Source organism: Acanthochromis polyacanthus, chromosome 14 (genome assembly GCF_021347895.1).
Source record: "Acanthochromis polyacanthus isolate Apoly-LR-REF ecotype Palm Island chromosome 14, KAUST_Apoly_ChrSc, whole genome shotgun sequence".
Taxonomy (NCBI): domain Eukaryota; kingdom Metazoa; phylum Chordata; class Actinopteri; family Pomacentridae; genus Acanthochromis; species Acanthochromis polyacanthus.
In genome coordinates this window covers 14,896,460-14,915,445 of record NC_067126.1, presented here as the reverse complement: position 1 = coordinate 14,915,445, position 18,986 = coordinate 14,896,460, and the positions used below count along the sequence as shown (strand labels likewise).

Below are 18,986 nucleotides of genomic sequence, written 5' to 3'. Positions count from 1 at the left end.
CATTCTCTATACACCGCTTTATCCTCACTAGGGTCACGGGGGGTGCTGGAGCCTATCCCAGCTGACTCAGGCGAAGACAGGGGACACCCTGGACAGGTCGCCAGTCTGTCGCAGGGCTACATATACAGACAAACAATCACACTCACATTCACACCTACGGGCAATTTAGAGTAACCAATTCACCTAGGCATATTTTTGGACTGTGGGAGGAAGCCGGAGTGCCCGGAGAAAACCCATGCATGCACAAGGAGAACATCCAAACTCCATGCAGAAAGATCCCGGGAAGAGTCGGGATTTGAACAGGGGATCTTCTTGCTACAAGGCGAAAGTGCTAACCACTACAACACTGTGCAGCCCATTTTTATAACATGAATTATTTTTTTTATAAAAACATCTGTGGTATGCTAGCTAAATACATCAAATACTTTATGAGATAACTTTTCTCGCACTGAAATTTGATGCAATGTAGCCGCAAGGGGACACAAGCCAGTGTCTTATTGTGCCGGTCCCAAGCCCGGATAAATACAGAGGGTTGTGTCAGGAAGGGCATCCAACGTAAAACTTTGGCCAAACCAAACATGCGAATCAAATGTATGACTTCCATACCGGATCGGTCGAGGCCCGGGTTAACAACAACCGCATTGGTGCTGTCAACCTACAGGGTGCCGGTGGAAAATGGACGACTGTTGGTCGAAGGAGGGGAGGAAGGTGTGTTCGTAGGAAGAGAGAGAAGAGGAACACCAAGAGTCTAGGACTGAGAGTACGGACTTTGAATGTTGGAACTATGACAGGAAAAGATAGAGAGCTGGTTGACATGATGCAGAGGAGGAAGGTGGACATACTGTGTGTCCAGGAGACCAGGTGGAAAGGTAGTAAAGCTAGAAGTTTAGGAGCAGGGTTCAAGTTGTTCTACCATGGTGTAGATAGGAAGAGAAATGGAGTAGGAGTTATCTTGAAGGAGGAGTTTGTTAGGAATGTCCTGGAGGTAAAAAGAGTGTCAGAACGAGTGATGAGCCTGAAGCTAGAAATCGAAGGTGTGATGTTCAATGTTGTTAGTGGGTATGCTCCACAGGTAGGATGTGAGCTGGAGGAGAAGCAGAAATTCTGGTTGGACCTTGATGAAGTGACGCAGAGCATCCCTAGAAGTGAGAGAGTTGTCATTGGTGCAGACTTCAATGGACATGTTGGTGCAGGAAACAGAGATGATGAGGAGGTCATGGGCAGGTTTGGTATTCAGGAGAGGAATGCAGAAGGACAGATGGTGGTTGACTTTGCAAAAAGGATGGAAATGGCTGTAGTGAATACTTTCTTCCAGAAGAGGCAGGAACATAGGGTGACCTATAAGAGTGGAGATAGGAGCACACATGTAGACTACATCTTGTGTAGACGGTGTAATCTGAAGGAGATCAGTGACTGCAAAGTAGTGGTAGGTGAGAGTGTAGCCAGACAGCATAGGATGGTGGTGTGTAGGATGACCCTGGTGGTGAAGAAGGTGAAGAGGGCAAAGGCAGAGCAGAGGACCAAATGGTGGAAGCTGAAAAAGGAAGAGTGTTGTATGACTTTCAGGAAAGAGTTGAGACAGGCTTTGGATGGTCAGGAGGTGCTTCCAGATGACTGGACAACTACAGCAAATGTGATCAGGGAGACAGGTCGGAGAGTACTTGGTGTGTCATCTGGAAGGAAAGAGATAAGGAGACTTGGTGGTGGAATGAGGAGGTGCAGGAGTGGATCCAGAGAAAGAGGATAGCTAAGAAGAAGTGGGACACTGAGAGGACTGAAGAGAGTAGACAGGAGTACAGGGAGATGCAGCGTAAGGTGAAAGTAGAGGTGGCAAAGGCCAAACAAGGGGCTTACGATGACTTGTATGCTAGGTTGGACAGTAAGGAGGGAGAGACTGATCTGTACAGGTTGGCAAGGCAGAGAGACAGAGATGGGAAGGACGTGCAGCAGGTTAGGGTGATAAAGGATAAGGATGGAAGTGTTTTGACAGGTGCCAATAGTGTGATGGGAAGATGGAAAGAGTACTTTGAAGAGTTGATGAATGAGGAAAATGAGAGAGAATGAAGAGTAGAAGAGGTGACTGTTGTGGACCAGGAAGTAGCAAAGATTAGTAAGGATGAAGTGAGGAGGGCATTGAAGAGGATGAAGAGTGGAAAGGCACTTGGTCCTGATGATATACCTGTGGAGGTATGGAAGTGTCTCGGAGAGGTAGCAGTAGAGTTTCTGACTGGGTTGTTCAACAGGATCTTAGATAGTGAGAAGATGCCCGAGGAATGGAGGAGAAGTGTGCTGGTGCCCATCTTTAAGAACAAGGGAGATGTGTAGAGTTGTGGCAACTACAGAGGAATAAAGCTGATGAGCCACACGATGAAGCTATGGGAAAGAGTAGTTGAAGCTAGACTAAGGGCAGAGGTGAACATCTGTGAGCAGCAGTATGGTTTCATGCCAAGAAAGAGTACAACAGATGCAATATTTGGTTTGAGGATGTTGATAGAGAAGTACAGAGAAGGTCAGGAGCTGCATTGTGTCTTTGTAGATCTGGAGAAAGCTTATGACAGGGAGGAACTGTGGTTTTGTATGAGGAAGTCTGGAGTGGCAGAGAAGTATGTTAGAGTGGTGCAGGACATGTATGAGGACTGTAAGACAGTGGTGAGGTGTGCTGTAGGTGTGACAGAGGAGTTCAAGGTGGAGGTGGGACTACATCAGGGATCAGTTCTGAGCCCCTTCTTGTTTGCTATGGTGATGGACAGGATGACAGACGAGGTTAGACAGGAGTCTCTATGGACTATGATGTTCACAGATGACATTGTGATCTGTAGTGAGAGCAGGGAACAGGTGGAGGAGAAGCTAGAGGCATGGAGGTTTGCCCTGGAAAGGAGAGGAATAAAGGTTAGCCGCAGTAAGACGGAGTATCTGTGTGTGAATGAGAGGGACCCAAGTGGAAGAGTGAGGTTACAGGGAGAAGAGATCAAGAAGGTGGAGGATTTTAAGTACTTAGGGTCAACAGTCCAGAGCAACGGAGAGTGTGGAAAAGAGGTGAAGAAGCGTGTACAGGCAGGCTGGAACGGCTGGAGAAAAGTGTCAGGTGTGATGTTTGATAGAAGAGTTTCAGCTAAAATGAAAGGAAAGGTTTACAAAACTGTGGTGAGACCAGCCATTAATTTGGTCTGGAGACAGTGTCCCTGAGGAAAAGACAGGAAGCAGAGCTGGAGGTAGCAGAACTGAAGATGCTGAGGTTCTCTCTGGGAGTGACCAGGATGGATAGGATCAGGAATGAGTACATCAGAGGGACAGCACATGTTAGAGCCTTTGGAGATAAAGTCAGAGAGGCCAGACTGAGATGGTTCAGACATGTCCAGAGGAGAGAGAGTGAATATATTGGTAGAAGGATGCTGAGTATCCCACTGCCAGGCAGGAGGCCTAGAGGAAGACCAAAGAGGAGGTTTATGGATGTGGTTAAAGAAGACATGAAGGTAGCTGGTGTGAGAGAAGAGGATGCAGAAGACAGGGTTAGATGGAGGCAACTGATTCGCTGTGATGACCCCTGAAGGGAAAAGCCAAAAGGAAAAGAAGCACTGAAATTTGATGCAATGTTTGAACAACTGTGTCTCTGTTAGAGAAAAGGGGCTGGAATTTAATTTTTTAAAAATTTTAATACAATTAATTCAATATCTGCAATATAGGACAAGTAGATAAAATAATCTCTGAATATGGGCAAGTTGAAATATATAAAATAAACTGAAGCTGTCATTAAAAGTCCCATCTTTGAGCACATATTATAAAAATTGACAGTGCTGAAGTAAACTTATTATTTTCTGAACCACATCACAATAATACAAAATAAAACATATGGAATACTTTTAAATATGAAATAAAAGAAAAATGGGTAAAAAAGTTATTTTCATTGAACTTTCAGAACTGACTAATCAGGTATGACAAGCTGAACCACAAAAACATAAATTTTGATAGTCTATTCTAAGTAAAACAGGGTTCTGTTAGTAATATATTGTTTTAGTATTAATGCTTGATATGTTCATCTACCCACTGTTTGAATTTTGCTATCAGCTATACATGCACTATATTTAATGCCACAGCCTTGCACCATAACAGTAAGTTTATGAAATTATTTCAGTGTTAGCTTGTACTTTGTATGTATCATCAAGTTTACCATGCATGTATCCAATTGTGTGTTATATGTTTCTTGTTCCCCAACCCCCTCTACCTCTTCTGTCCCTCTTGACCCACTGGCCAGAAGCAAATGGGTCCCCCCATTTAAAGAGCCGGGTTCAGGCACATGGGTTCTGTAAAGCATCTTGAAACAATGTGAACTGTAATTGGCGCTATATAAATAAAATTGAATTGAAATTCAATTGAATTGAATATGGGGATACTTTACATTTTTAGACCCCACTCCATCAAACGCAGCACCTACAGGTCCTCTTCCTTTACTTTAACCATGCCTCTCCATCGTCCACACTACCCACATTCACACAATATGTCACCTGCCACACCAGAGGCAATAAAATACTGGATTTTCTACTTGAGAAGGGCCATGTGAGGGGGCATGGCTGCTAAAATTATGTAATTTGTCCACATGGAGCCACAAGGAACCTCGAAAATGTGTCAACCATAAAACAAGCTTTACTGCTTTACCACAGTTCTCCTACCATCACACCTTCTCTCCCCCACAGGGCCTCACACTCACAACCAGAACACAGCCCCCCTGCCCCAACGTGTCCCTATCAACATCCCAGGTGAAGAGAGAAGCTCATCAGTGGACTCGTTGCAGTTTGGCTATCAGCCTGGCATCAGGGTTGATGATGCAGTGATCTACCTCCTGCACAGATGCTTCTCTTACCTGGAGAAGATGAAGAGTACTGTGAGAATCTTGTTTTATGATTTCTCAAGTGCCTTCAACACCGTTAAGCCTGTGCTTATGGAGGGCTTTGTGGGTCAGCAGGAGGACTTTGAACTGGATGCGTTGTGGGATGGGGAGCTAATGGAGATTTTGGAGGACAGAGGTGATGTGTTCACAGAAGCGGGAGTGGGTGAAGAGGCAGGCAGCAGAGTTCTGGATATACTGAAGTTTATTGAGGAATTTTGAGGATGAACCATAAAGAAAGCTGTTGCAGTAATCAATTCAGGATGTGATAAGGGTGTGATGAGGGTTTCAGCAGCAGGGAAGGAGAGTGACTTGTGTGTGCGTTCTTGAGGTGAAAGAGGGCGGTCTGGGTGATCTGGTTGATGTGTTGTTGGAAGGTGAGGTTGCTATCAAGAATGAGTCCCAGATTACAGATGTGAGGTGATGGGGACAGAGTGGAGTTATCAGTGGTCAGGGTGAAGCTGTCAGTGTTTTTTGTGAGGGATTTGAGGCCGATGATTATCATGTCTAATTTGTTGTAGTTCAGTTGAAGAAAGTTATTTTGCATCCACGTTTTTATTTCACTCAGGCAGTTGGTCAGGGTGGAGCAGGTTGTTGGGGAGATGGATTTGGTTGAAATATAGATCTGAATGCCGTCAGCATAGCAGTGAAAGTGGAGACCATGTTTGCGGATGATATTGCCAAGAGGGAGGATGTAGAGGATGAACAGGCGGGGACCAAGCACCAAACCCTGAGGGACGTCTTGCAGCAGAGGACTGACAGAGAAGGGGCAGTTATTGATGCTGATGAATTGTTGTCTGTTTTAAAGATATGACCTGATCCAGGTGATGCTGAGTGATTCCAGGCAGGAGAGGAGGATGGAGTGGTTGATGGTGTTGTAGGCTGCAGTGAGGTCGAGCATGATGAGGAGGCCAGAGTCTGCAGAGAGGAGGATGTCGTTGGTGACTTTGAGAAGGGCTGTTTCAGTGCAATGAAAATGCTATGAAAATATCTGCAAATCTAATATTGTGACATTAGCCTTTTTTCAATTTGAGAAATAAGTAAACTAAGCTATGTCATACTAAGTTAGAGCCATTATACACTAACAGAGCACACTGCACATTGGCAAAATATGGAAAACTAAATATCTTAAATGTAATAACACACCAGCACAAGGTTTTAGAAAAGTAATTTTTCTTTCAAAATCAGGAGGATCCAAAAGCTCCATAATTGGTGTCGGCTTCATTCGCTGTGGGCAGAAGCAAGCAAGAGAGACCACGATTTGCAAGCTTGGCCTGAATGCCTGGGTTCAGCAGTTTGGAAAAAAGACCCTTCTTCTGACCCATTCTCCAAAACGGTAAGAGTGACAAGCTCATTGGAGAGATCAAGCTGGACTGGGAAGATGTTTGACTGGGAAGACATTTTCTGGCAGGTTCTCTCAAATAAAAATGATCTTCTGTCATCACTTATTACATATTGCAGCTGTAAGTACAGACTTATCCATTTGATCGTGTCACACATCATAAAAGCTCAGCATAAAGCTATAGATTTCACTTAGAATATAAGTCTTCTCATCATTTGTTGATTTACAAAATACTCCAAAAATATACTCCAATAATAATACAAAGAACAGCAGTATAAGTGAATGACTTCTCCAAATAACTGAAAAAAAAATCTGAGCTACCAATCTCCTGCTTTTTTCCACATAGCTCACATTAGGCTACTTGTTGTATTAGCTAACTAGTTGAAAACTGTTTAGCTTACAAAACGCTACTCTTAACTGAACAAAAAAAATGTCCTGATGCTTCAGTCCTGTAGAAACCTCTATATCAGGGATCCACTAGAAGTAACACTGTCCAGAAGGTTTTGGTTTCACTTTGTACAGCAGGAGACACATCCTTTGTGATTCTATACTACAGATGCTCATCAGCTGATTCAGCTCATAGACTGTATAAGGAGGATGAATGTAGCAACTGGCCTATAGACTATACAAAGAATATACAGATAAGATAGACTTTTCTGATGCAGTCTGTGGCAAAAACAAATATGTTATGTCACAGTAGCAATGTCCGCCTTTCTTATATAGTCTATGATTGAGTTCTGTGGATCTGCTCACTTTCACTCTTCATGATCCAAATATTTGGCAGTGTGACAGAATCTGAATTCTGCAAACTGAATGCAGAGTTGAATTTTAAGTATGTTCTTCAGTCTCACAAAGTAAAATTAGTTATCTAGTCCGCTTTTAAGTCACTTTTTCAATGACCAGTGGACTCAGGAACAGCTCTGCTATTGTGCATGCCAACTCACCTGAATGGAACAGAGTTGATGTTCTTAGTAAAACCTGAGCTTACACTCTAGTCAAAATTGCTGCTGTAGAAAAAGACCAAGGGAAACTTTACACTACTACTCGCCTGCCTTCTCCTAATTGCTACTCATGGAATGTGCTCGTGCAGGTAATTATGTTACCCTCCACAAACAGGATACTGCTCACACATTCTGCAAATCCAAATTTATGAGCTGCATCAACTCTGTACACGGAACGTAATGCTTCAGAAATAAGTAACAAGTACACATCGAAGAGCAGTTGCAAGTGTGAGAGGAGAGCATAATTTGCACACTCACAAACAGCACGTTTCATTCAATAATGATGGCAGGTACAGAAGCCTAAGTTCAATAGTAGCTGCAAAAAAAAAAAAAAAAATCTGACAAATTTTACCCAAACAAAAAATTCATCTACGGGGAACATGAGGTGATGCACACAATGCAAATACTCCACCAGCGCACAGTCAACTCAGATCTATCACTCAAAACATCAAGTATAAAGGAAATAATGGCGCTATCTTCAAGGTGTTCATTCAGACAGATGGCTTGGTAGGAGTTTCCGATGCCTCTCTCTTGGTCTTCTTATTGCCATTTGCCTTCTGAGCCATCGTCCTCTTCAGCTGTTGCTCCTCTAGTCTCTGCTGCTTCTTTTGCTTGTATTCTGCCACATTGTCAAAGCCCACTTTGTACAGGTGCTCAAAGCGGTTGTTCTTCCTTGTGGAGGCTGTTGTGTAAGAGAACATCAGCAAGAAGAAAGTTGGTGAGACAAACCACAGTTGCACACTTACAGTCAACATGCATACAAAACCTGTAACGGGAGGAGACATGAACTGAAAACTAGCTTCATACACGAGCCACTACTGATGGATGGCGTTACAATTAAATATACTCTACACTTGGCTCTTAAATTTATATTAGGCACATTTGTCCTATTTGAACTTGTCTTTTGAAAATGTGAAGAAGAATGCTGTATTAGCACATGATACACCATGAGATACAGGGATCCTTGTCTATGAAATTCTTCTTTTAAGTCATTTCAAGCTCATTTTAAAAAGATTGATGAGGACTAAGATTGTTTTAATGTTCTGCGTACAATACATGACTGGCATTTATATTATTTTTTGGAACCCTAACCCTAACCCTCATCAGTACACCTGAGGTCCATGTGGACCCCAGGTGTATATAACTTGTTAGATCTTTTTATTTACAAGTTGGATTTTTCAGTCCCTTTAGGTTGCTGTCACCCACCTAGTTGCCAACACATACACCAAAGCTTATTTGATTCCAACCAGGTTTGTGGTGTATATATAAAAAAAATCTTCAGGGTCCATACAGACCCCAGCTTGACTGCACCCATCCATCATCTATACATAGATCAATCCTGACTAGGGTTGCAGGGAGGCTGGAGTCTATCCCAGCTGACTTGGGGCGAAGGCAGGGGACACCCTGGACAGGTCACCAGCCTATCACAGAGCTACATATACAGAAAATTACAATTGCATTCACACCTATGGGCAATTTAGAATAATTCAACTCATCATATTTTGGGACTGTGGGAAGAAGCCAGAGAACCTGGAGATAATCTACTCATGCACAGGGAGAACATGCAAATTCCATGCAGAAAGATCCTGAGAAGGCTGGGGTGCAAACCGGGGATCTTCTAGCTGCACGGCAAAAGTGCTAACCACCACACCACTGTGCAGACCCCCAGCCAGACTGTGCATCTTTTATTACTTCCGCCAGGAGGTTATGTAATCATCGGAGTTTGTTTGTCTGTTTGTCTGTTAACAGCATAACTCAAAAAATAATGGACGGATTTTTACCTAATTTTTACAGAATGTCCGGAAGAGCAAAAGTAACAACTGATTAGATTTTGGAGGTGATCCGGATCACCATCTGGATCCAGGATTTTTTTGAAGGACTCTGTACAATTGAGAGAGATGGTGGCCATCTCTCTCAATAATAAATTTTTAAATTTTTGCAAATTTATTAAAAAAGAAAAACTGAAATATCACATGGTCATAAGTATTCAGACCCTGTGCTCAGTATTGAGTAGAAGCACCCTTTTCAGCTAGTACAGCCATGAGTCTTCTTGGGAATGACACAAGTTTTTCACACCTGGATTTGGGGATCCTCTGCCATTCTTCCTTGCAGATCCTCTCCAGTTCTGTCAGGTTGGATGGTGAACGTTGGTGGACAGCCATTTTGAGGTCTCTCCAGAGATGCTCAATTGGGTTTAGGTCAGGGCTCTGGCTGGGCCATTCAAGAACGGTCACAGAGTTGTTCTGAAGCCACTCCTTTGTTATTTTAGCTGTGTGCTTAGGGTCATTGTCCTGTTGAAAGGTGAACCTTCGGCCCAGTCTGAGGTCCTGAGCACTCTGGAAGAGGTTCTCCTCCAGGATATTTCTGTACTTGGCCGCATTCATCCTTCCTTCAATTGCAACCAGTCGTCCTGTCCCTGCAGCTGAAAAACACCCCCACAACATGATGCTCCCACCACCATGTTTCACTGTAGGGATTGTATTGGGCAGGTGATGAGCAGTGCCTGGTTTTCTCCACACATACCGCTTAGAATTAACACCAAAAAGTTCAATCTTGATCTCATCAGACCAGAGAATCTTATTTCTCATAGTCTGGGAGTCCTTCATGTGTTTTTTGGCAAACTCTATGCGGGCTTTCATGTGTCTTGCACTGAGGAGAGGCTTCCGTCGGGCCACTCTGCCATAAAGCCCCGACTGGTGGAGGGCTGCAGTGATAGTTGACTTTGTGGAACTTTCTCCTATCTCCTGACTGCATCTCTGGAGCTCAGCCACAGTGATCTTTGGGTTCTTCTTTACCTCTCTCACCAAGGCTCGTCTCCCACGATTGCTCAGTTTGGCTGGACGGCCAGGTCAAGGAAGAGTTGTGGTCGTCCCAAACTTCTTCCATTTGAGGATTATGGAGGCCCCTGTGCTCTTAGGAACCTTGAGTGCTGCAGAAGTTCTTTTGTAACCTTGGCCAGATCTGTGCCTTGCCACAATTCTGTCTCTGAACTCCTTGAGCAGTTCCTTCGACCTCATGATTCTCATTTGCTCTGACATGCACTGTGAGCTGTAAGGTCTTATATAGACAGCTGTGTGCCTTTCCTAATCAAGTCCAATCAGTTTAATTAAACACAGCTGGACTCCAATGAAGAAGCAGAACCATCTCGAGGAGGATCAGAAGAAATGGACAGCATGTGAGTTAAATATGAATGTCGCTGCAAAGGGTCTGAATACTTATGATCATGTGATATTTCAGTTTATCTTTTTTAATAAATTTGCAAAAAAATTCTACATTTCTGTTTTTTTCTGTCAATATGGGGTGCTGAGTGTACATTAATGAGAAATAAAATGAACTTTTTTGATTTTGGCAAATGGCTGCAATGATACAGAGAGTGAAAAATTTCCAGGGGTCTGAATACTTTCCTTACCCACTGTATGTAAAGTTTCAGGCAGACTGGAGCATGTACAGGGTAGTTATACAGCACTTCCTGTTGGGCTTTGGGCATGACTGCCATAGAGTTTTTTGTGTGTTACATATGCCTACCAAATTTCATAGCTGTAGGTTACAGGTACTGGCCATAGTTCCTGTTTGAAATTTTCGAGGTAGCGCTATTGAGCGATTTTGTCTCACAACTATGCAATTCCCCTACAATATCAAATGTTTTGCCAGTCCTGATGTGTATGCAAAACTTTACACATTTTTTTGATAATTTTAGGGCCTCGAAAGTACTATTAAAATGCCAGTAGAAAAAGTAAAAATAGTGCAGTAAAATAAACTCACCATTCGGTGCTCGGACCTTAAATATACAAATGTGTGACGTAAAAAGCGTTGCTACTCCAAATTATGCAGAACAGGAATGCTGTATATATATATAAAAAAGTTCAATGTGCGTAATGTATTAATTTTACCGCTCAGTGCAGCTACGATTTCAAACTGACAGCTGTACAACAAAACTATTAAACTTCATACAGTTGTTCTCATAAGTTTACATATCCTGGCAGAATTTGTAGAATATGTACCATTCTTTAATGAAAGTATGAATGATCAGAGCAAATACAAGTGCATGACAATAAATAACTTTGTCTGACCACTAATCCTAAATGAAGGAAAAGTTATTCATCAAATATATTTTCTACAAAAAAAGGACAATATTTCACTAATATTGCCAGGGTGAGTAAACTTGTGAGCACAGCCGTATATTCAAACATAATATTGTATTGCAGTGCATTTATGTCGGACACTGACCCTAATGCAGGTTATCATATTATTTTGTGCTCAAGTCAAAGTGAAACTGTTACTGATTTAACATCCTCTGTAATAAATACTAATAAACTTATCAGTTTTCTATCAGCTGCAGTGCCAAAAGAGTAAATGGACCACACACATTTATGCAATTTCTGTATGACATAAATGTGACACATTATGTAGGGTTCCCATTGCAACATGATGAATACAGCGTGTGATGCTGTAGTTAAACAACTTCATTCAATGGTTTTAGTAACATACAGCTCAACAGGTTCACAGATGAAACATATTCCATCAGCTGAGAATCTGTATTGCTCATAAATAACCGCCAGAAAACCCCTTGGTTAAAGGAAGATGCTTGATACAGTCAATTTAAATCTAAACTTGTAACCTGCTCCACAGCATCACTTACCATGGAAATCTAGTCAGGTTACAACAGTGCCACTTTGATGGAAAACTGACTTTAGACCCACTAGTCTCACTACATTGCACAGCCCTCAGGAAATGCACAGACCAAATGCATGGGAGTAAAGCCATGAACATAATTAAGACTAAATATTGTTCCAGGCTCACCAATGAGCTCCTCCGCATGTGCATGAGAATGGCCCTAACAGCATTCAGGCCTAGATTTAAAACCCTGGCAGGTCAAGCTACAGCTCAATCCTCTCACTAAGCAACAGAAAGTAGGGGAGTGGGAAATAAGAGGCAAAGAAAAACTGTGAAAGTGTTCAATTGTTAAGATATATTGAGAAATATATACTCTAACATTGATTAGGACTGTTCAGTCAAGATGTGAAAAAAAGCCGCTGCTAAATGTTTAACCTCAACCCTTTTCTGAAGTTTTGAGCTTTGTCTTAAGATGTACAGATACAACAAAAGCTATTTTATTTTTTTTCTCATTTTTAAATGCAACCCTCCTTTAACTTAATGAGAGAAGAACATTATACATATCTGCAGTCTTATACACTGATCAGGCAAGACATTATGACCACCTGGAAATATTGTGTTGGTCCCCCTTTTGCTGCGAACACAGCTCTCATCGGTCGAGGCAGGGACTTCACTAGACCCCTGAAGGTGTGCTGTGGTATCGGTCACCAAAATGTTAGCAGCAAATTCTTTAAGTTCTGTAAGTTGCAAGGTGGGGCCTCCATGGATCAGACTTGTTTGTCCAGCACATCCCACAGATGGTTGATTTGAGAGAGATCTGGGGAATTTGGAGGCCAAGTCAAAACCTCAAACTTGTTGTTGTGCTCCTCAAACCATTCCTGAACTATTTTTGTTTTGTGGCACGGCACATTATCCTGCTGAAAGTGGTCACAGCCATCAGGGAATACCGTTTTCATGAGAAGGTGTACAGGGTCTGCAACAATGCTTTGGTAGGTGGTACATGTCAAAGTACCATCCACAAGGACGGCAGGACCCAAGGTTTCTCAGGAGAACATTGGCCAAAGCATCACGCTGCCTCGGCAAGCTTGCCTTCTTCCTATAGTGCATCCTGATGGCATGTGTTCCCCAGTTAGACGACAAACCCAGCCATCCACTAGCCTAGCCACGCTAGACAACCCATGGCAACGAATTTAATTCTCTGCCAGGGTGGGTCTAGTTACCCTCCATAAGGCTCGAGGTTGGATGCTCCTAAAACTGGCCGGACGAATCACCATGAAGTGTAGAGTTAGAAGGCGGGCGTAACTAAGTGACGAAAGAGGCACGACGATTCTGACAGAAACAACCGGCGCACAATAAACAGTTATCTTTCGACTGGGCTTTGGCCACAGCCCTTAAAGATTTGAAACTAAAATTCAACTTGAAAGATAAACAAAGGACGGCACTGAAGTGTTTCACTGAGAAGAAAGACGTATTTGGACTTATGCCAACCAGATATGGCAAATCCTTAATATACCAGTTGGCTCTGCTGGTTGGGAAGCTAATGGGACTTAGCCACAATCCGGCGCTCTAGGAACTACGTCAGCCTATTCGTTGCGCTGATTGGTTGTATACCTACCCAATTGCTGCAGAGTGATTTGAAAGACAACCTTTTAGCCCGCCTCCCTCCCTGCCGAGCGTTCCTAGACCCTTGTGTCTTAAGAGCTGGGTCTAGCACGGCTAGGCTAGCCATCCACAAGATGTAAAAGAAAATGTAATTCGTCAGATCAAGCCACCTTCTTCCATTGATCTGTGGTCCAGTTCTGATGCTTGCGTGCCCACTGTTGGCGCTTTTGGAAGTGCACAGGGGTCAGCATGGGCATCCTGACTAGTCTGCAGCTATGCAACCCCACACGCAACAAACTGTGATGCACTGTGCATTCTGACACCTGTCTATCAGAACCAGCATTAACTTCTTCAGCAATTTCAGCAACAGTAGCTTGTGCGTAGGATCAAGCCACATGGACCAGCCTTCGCCAGTTCACCATTATTCCTTCCTTGGACCACTTTTGATAGATACTGCCCACTGCAGACCAGGAACATCCCACAAGAGCTTCAGTTTTGGAGATACTCTGACCCAGTCGTCCAGTCATTACAATTTGGTCCTTGTCACTCAAATCCTTACATTTGACCATTTTTCCTGCTTCTAACACATGAACTTTGAGGTCAAAATGTTCACTTGCTGCCTAATAAATCCAACCCACTAACAGATGCCATGATGAAGAGATAATCAGTGTTATCCACTTCACCTGTCAGTAGTCATAATGTTATGCCTGATCGGTGAATATCTGTATACTTAAATGTAAAATATTTTTGAATCATGCTATTTATTCATTATTCATTTATTTTTAGCAGTTACTGATTACATGCCGACGTTAATACAATTACTAGACTACATCGACATATATCACACTAACTCAAGTTAGACATAATGTTCCAGACATTTGCTTTAATACATTTTCTTTGACAGGACCTCTTTGAATTTTAGTTGGAATACCCCTGTACATGGAAAATTATTTCTGTTGCACAGCACACTTACTTCTGCTTTTGATGCTGTAACACACATGTCAAGAATGTAATTTGATTACTTGATTAAACTCCAGAATAATTAATAGAATACTCAGTTATTAAAATAATCAGTAGCTGCAGCCCTAAATGTCACTATTATCACTTTAAGAAGAATAGCCACATAATACACATTTACCACACATAATGCAATATGTGAATAATAATGTAATACATTTTGTACATCTTTACCAGCTTTTTATTGAAAAATGAAAAAAAATGAATTTATTGTTATGTTTAGATCTGCAGAAATTCTAGAAAATTCTCCCAATCAGCACACAGGGATGAATTACACCACCCCCACCACTACTTTGATGGTTGCAGACCTTGCACTGTTGAAACAAAAATGCTGCCGGATTTAGCCTGTGCCAGCAAACAAGATGTTTGGGAGAGGCGTTGTGTGGAGTCATATTACACCGTATGTTTATTTCTGTCTAAAAGAGCGCGAGTGGTATATGGATGAGAAGAGGAGGACATAGAAGATACGCAAACAAGAGGCCAAAGTCCCACATGGAAGTGTGTGTATGTGTCTGTCAAGCCCTCAGGAATAATGTAGGGCTGTGCAGTCATTTTGTTACCATATTACTACAGCTTCTACAGTCATTATGTGATATACATCAGCACAAAAAGCATTTTTACCACAGACAATCTTTGCAAAGGGAATGGCTGTAAATCAGTGTATACAGTTTTCTGAATGTTACAAATCTGCCAAAATGACTCTTATTATTAGTATTTGGTTTATTTTCATCTGAGTGCAATACCATGAAGAGTCATACGATTTTTGCAGTTGTAGTCACTTGTATTTGCAGGAAGTCAGTTAACTTAGTTGGGAAAAGATCTTGGTTGTTCATTATCATTATGGGCCCTAAGCTGGCAGAACATCTCATGGTGGAAGCTTGGAAAACGTTTTCAAGATGTACAATGTCTGCAACCCAGTATTCATTTCTCCTTTCAACTACATCCATAGCCTGTGTGTGTGTGTGTGTGTGTGTGTGTGTGTGTGTGTGTGTGTGTGTGTGTGTGTGTGTGTGTGTGTGTGTGTGTGTGTGTGTGTCTGTCTGTCTGTGTGTCTATGTTTGTGAGAGAGAGAGAGAGAGAGAGAGAGAGAGAGAGAGAGAGAGAGAGAGAGAGAGAGAGAGAGAGAGAGAGAGAGAGAGAGAGAGAGAGAGAGAGAGAGAGAGAGAGAGAGATAAAGTGACACGGACAGAAAGTGAGACAGAGAGACAGTTACAGAAGACTTACCCTCAAGAGACTCCCAGTGTGGCATGAAGGCTTCAATCACTCTGTTAAGGTCTGGGTTCTGAGTATCACACTAAAGAGGGCAGGAGAGCACACAGGTCAGTGAGTCAGCACTCACTGGATTAAGAATTATAAGAAAATGAGAAATACTGAAGAGCAACAACAGCAAATAATTGGTCAGTGAGCTTTTGTCTTACACTCAAATCAGACCAATAAAGAGGAACAGCATTTGTACTGATTTATAAGCATTACATTTTAATAAAAATAAATGCAGAGAGCATAAAATAGAGCATGCTCAATAGGCTAATATTAGGTTTAAATTTCACTGCCGAGATTCCTCAGACGAGAAACAAAAACACTCCACATGTTGGTCCAGAGTCTGCGCCTTGTCTAAAGTCACACCAAGATTTTTGAGATTTACAGACAAATTTAACATTATAAGGATTTAATAGCAGACAATAAAAAGCTAAGCTTTCCTTAAGGATAGCAGTGCTGTGATGGGGACCTGTGCTAATTAGCATTAATTTGCAGAAAAAGGGCTGGGCAATTTTATCTTGCATTCACGTTTGTGAATGCAAGATAAAATTGCAATTTCTATCTATGTATGAAAGTGAACATTTTGCCTAAAAGCTATGAGCATGTAAATGGGAATGTACCTGCCAGGTGCTTTGTCTGAGTGTGTAGACTTGGAGTGGCGCATCATTGGAGTCCATGACTACCCAGAGCTGTCCTTCCAAGTCAAAGGTCATGTCCAGGGGACAGTGAGGCAGGGACAGTCTGCTGTGTGGCACAAGAGTCTCTTTGCCTTCCTTGCACAGAGTGAAAAACTGAACTGTGGACATTCTGAGGACACACAGGAAACATCAAAGTCATCAGCTGATTACTGCAATGTTTCAGGAGACCAGTTCTTAACATGGAAGACTTCCTCACTGACTGGCCAGTTTGTGCTTTTTTAAGACACTGACCCACTTTACATGTCACCTACATGATGTATAGTATACACCAGGTATCTTTCAGCCCTCTGTTGTGGCTCCCTGTAACTTTGGAAAATAAATAATCAGCAGGCTATTTAATTAAAATTTCTTTTATTTTAGATTGTTAATTTTTAAAATTTAATTCTAAATTTGAAGATTATGGTGATCTTGTAACATCAAAATAAAACGTCTTAATTTTTTGTCTGTCAAAATAATAAAATTTTTGTCTGTCCGTCAATCTCCGACACTCGCCGGCCTGCGGGTATTCATTTGGAGTCCTTTTGATCTTCGGATCCCAGTGTTTGCTCTACATTCATTCAGCAGCGGCGGGCCACCATTCCTAAATCCTGGCCGTCGCTCCTTCAAATTTCTTTCTTTTTCTTATTGCCGCAAATACACCACCGCCGCACATCTCCGCCTTCACAGCAGAGGCCTGCATTGTGTCGGGTACTCCTGAGTACTAAGGTAAACTACGGATAATTGTCTTGCTCAGTATCTACTCTTTGATATGTCAGATTAATACGACATTACTCGCGAGAGCATGGCTCGATTTCACGTCCAGCATCCAGGCAGCAGGTCAGAGAGTCAGAGGAGTGTCGTCTTGGAAAATAGGGCAGCGACTTACCGGAGAAATTTATTAGCTTAAGATAAATAGATTTTACAAGTTAAATAGACATTCGCAAATTATTGATTTCCAGCTAACATTACGTAACATATGAGGTCAAGGAGCAAAAATGACATTAACCAAGTAAGATAAATATTAGTGGTAGGACACAATTTAAAAAAATGAATTTATCTAATTCGTAGTGTCTACAGATACGGACCCGTACCCACAGCCTGTGGCCTACGGATACGGCACTTTACCTTACCATAAATATTAATAAGACGGACATGAATATTAATGAGTCTGCTGATGAACGCGCGTTGTGATTGGCTGGTAATCCGACGTACATAAATATTAATGAGCCGGCTTGGTAATCCGAGTGATGAAGGCGCTTCCGTGATTCGAGGTGAATCTGCGTGCCGAGCCTGTCATGTCAGTCATCTGCTGTTCTCTTTTCTATCATGCATAATGTCTTATAAATATCATTATCTGACTTTTTCACGGACAGCGATTTGGGGGTTGAAATCGGCACTACTATTAAAAATAGCAAAACTTTTTATTCATGTGACCCTGTTCTAATAAAGCACAAACAGCAAACAAAACAAATGGCGGAACTAACAGCCAGCAAACTACAAGTATTTTTTTACCTTCAAAAGTAGCGACAGACTATTACATATTAACAACCTAAACAAAACCCTGACGTATTTTCTACGTCTGTCAACACAGACACTGCACGTCAGTCACTTTAATGTTAGCGGACTCTGTTGAATGGCTAAGTTACATAACCACAAACAAATCTCACAATATCACAGTAAATCGAGTTTGTGGTTTTTTTTAATTCATGCCGAATTAAAGAGCTGCTCCTCACCATTCACGGGTGTTTGTTTCATATTCGACATCCTTAACTTTATCTTGTAAATTAGCGTCCGAAATTAAATGGGAACATTTGCAATGGAGTTCGTCAGCCGCTTCCACCACTGAACGCGGTAAACTAATTAATAGGAACTGGACTTCAAACAATTTAGACACGGCATCTAAAAGCGTAAAAACTGCAATGTCTAAAGTGTGAGAGAAGACGGTGTATTTTTGGTTAAATTATACAATGTTCGCCGTCAAAGTCATTCATATAAACTGCCTGTAATGTGCAGCAAATAGTAGTTAACCGGCGCCAGCTCTTCAGTGACCTTAACGGGTCCATACCTCTAGTACAGATGCTACGGGTACGGGTCCGTACCTGTAGCATCAACCTATCTAATTAGAGGCTTTGGGTTCTGTAAAGCGTCTTGAGACGAGTTGACTGTAATTGACGCTATATAAATAAAATTGAATTGAATTGAATTGAATTAATTAATTAATCACGACTGATTAACAAGGGCATAGAGGTAAAAAAGCAATACATGCAGTGTTGTTTTCATTTTAAATGCCAAAAGGATTTTGCGGCTCCCGGTGTTTTCTTTTCTGTGGGAAATGGGTTGAAATGGCTCTTTGAGTGTTAAAGGTTGCCGACCCCTGGTATACACTATACAGCCTGGTAAACTCTGCATTAACCTTGTGCCACTACATTTAACGATCAGAAGCAAAAATAGTTTTATGCCATCAGAGGTGTCACTGTCCTATGAAAGTTAAAAGGTTTGGATTCACAGTGATACTGGAAAAATGTTTGGAATATAATAAACACTGGGGACCTGACATCACTACGTTCACTCATTCCCCCTGGAAACCATTTATA

The 18,986-nt window shown here is 42.0% G+C and overlaps 1 protein-coding gene across 1 annotated transcript in view; it reads right to left on the bottom strand.

The window, feature by feature from the left end:
* Positions 1-5,069: 5,069 nt before the first annotated feature.
* The window catches only part of wdr4 (WD repeat domain 4), a 29,748-nt gene continuing 15,831 nt past the window's right edge, over positions 5,070-18,986 (bottom strand). Inside the window, exons 9-11 of the mRNA XM_022210185.2 lie at positions 16,336-16,522; positions 15,683-15,752; positions 5,070-7,907 (exon numbers count right to left, since the gene is read on the bottom strand). Coding sequence (XP_022065877.1) covers positions 7,717-7,907; positions 15,683-15,752; positions 16,336-16,522 — 448 coding nt within the window. The 3' untranslated portion in view covers positions 5,070-7,716. The remainder of the gene's footprint in view (positions 7,908-15,682; positions 15,753-16,335; positions 16,523-18,986) is intronic.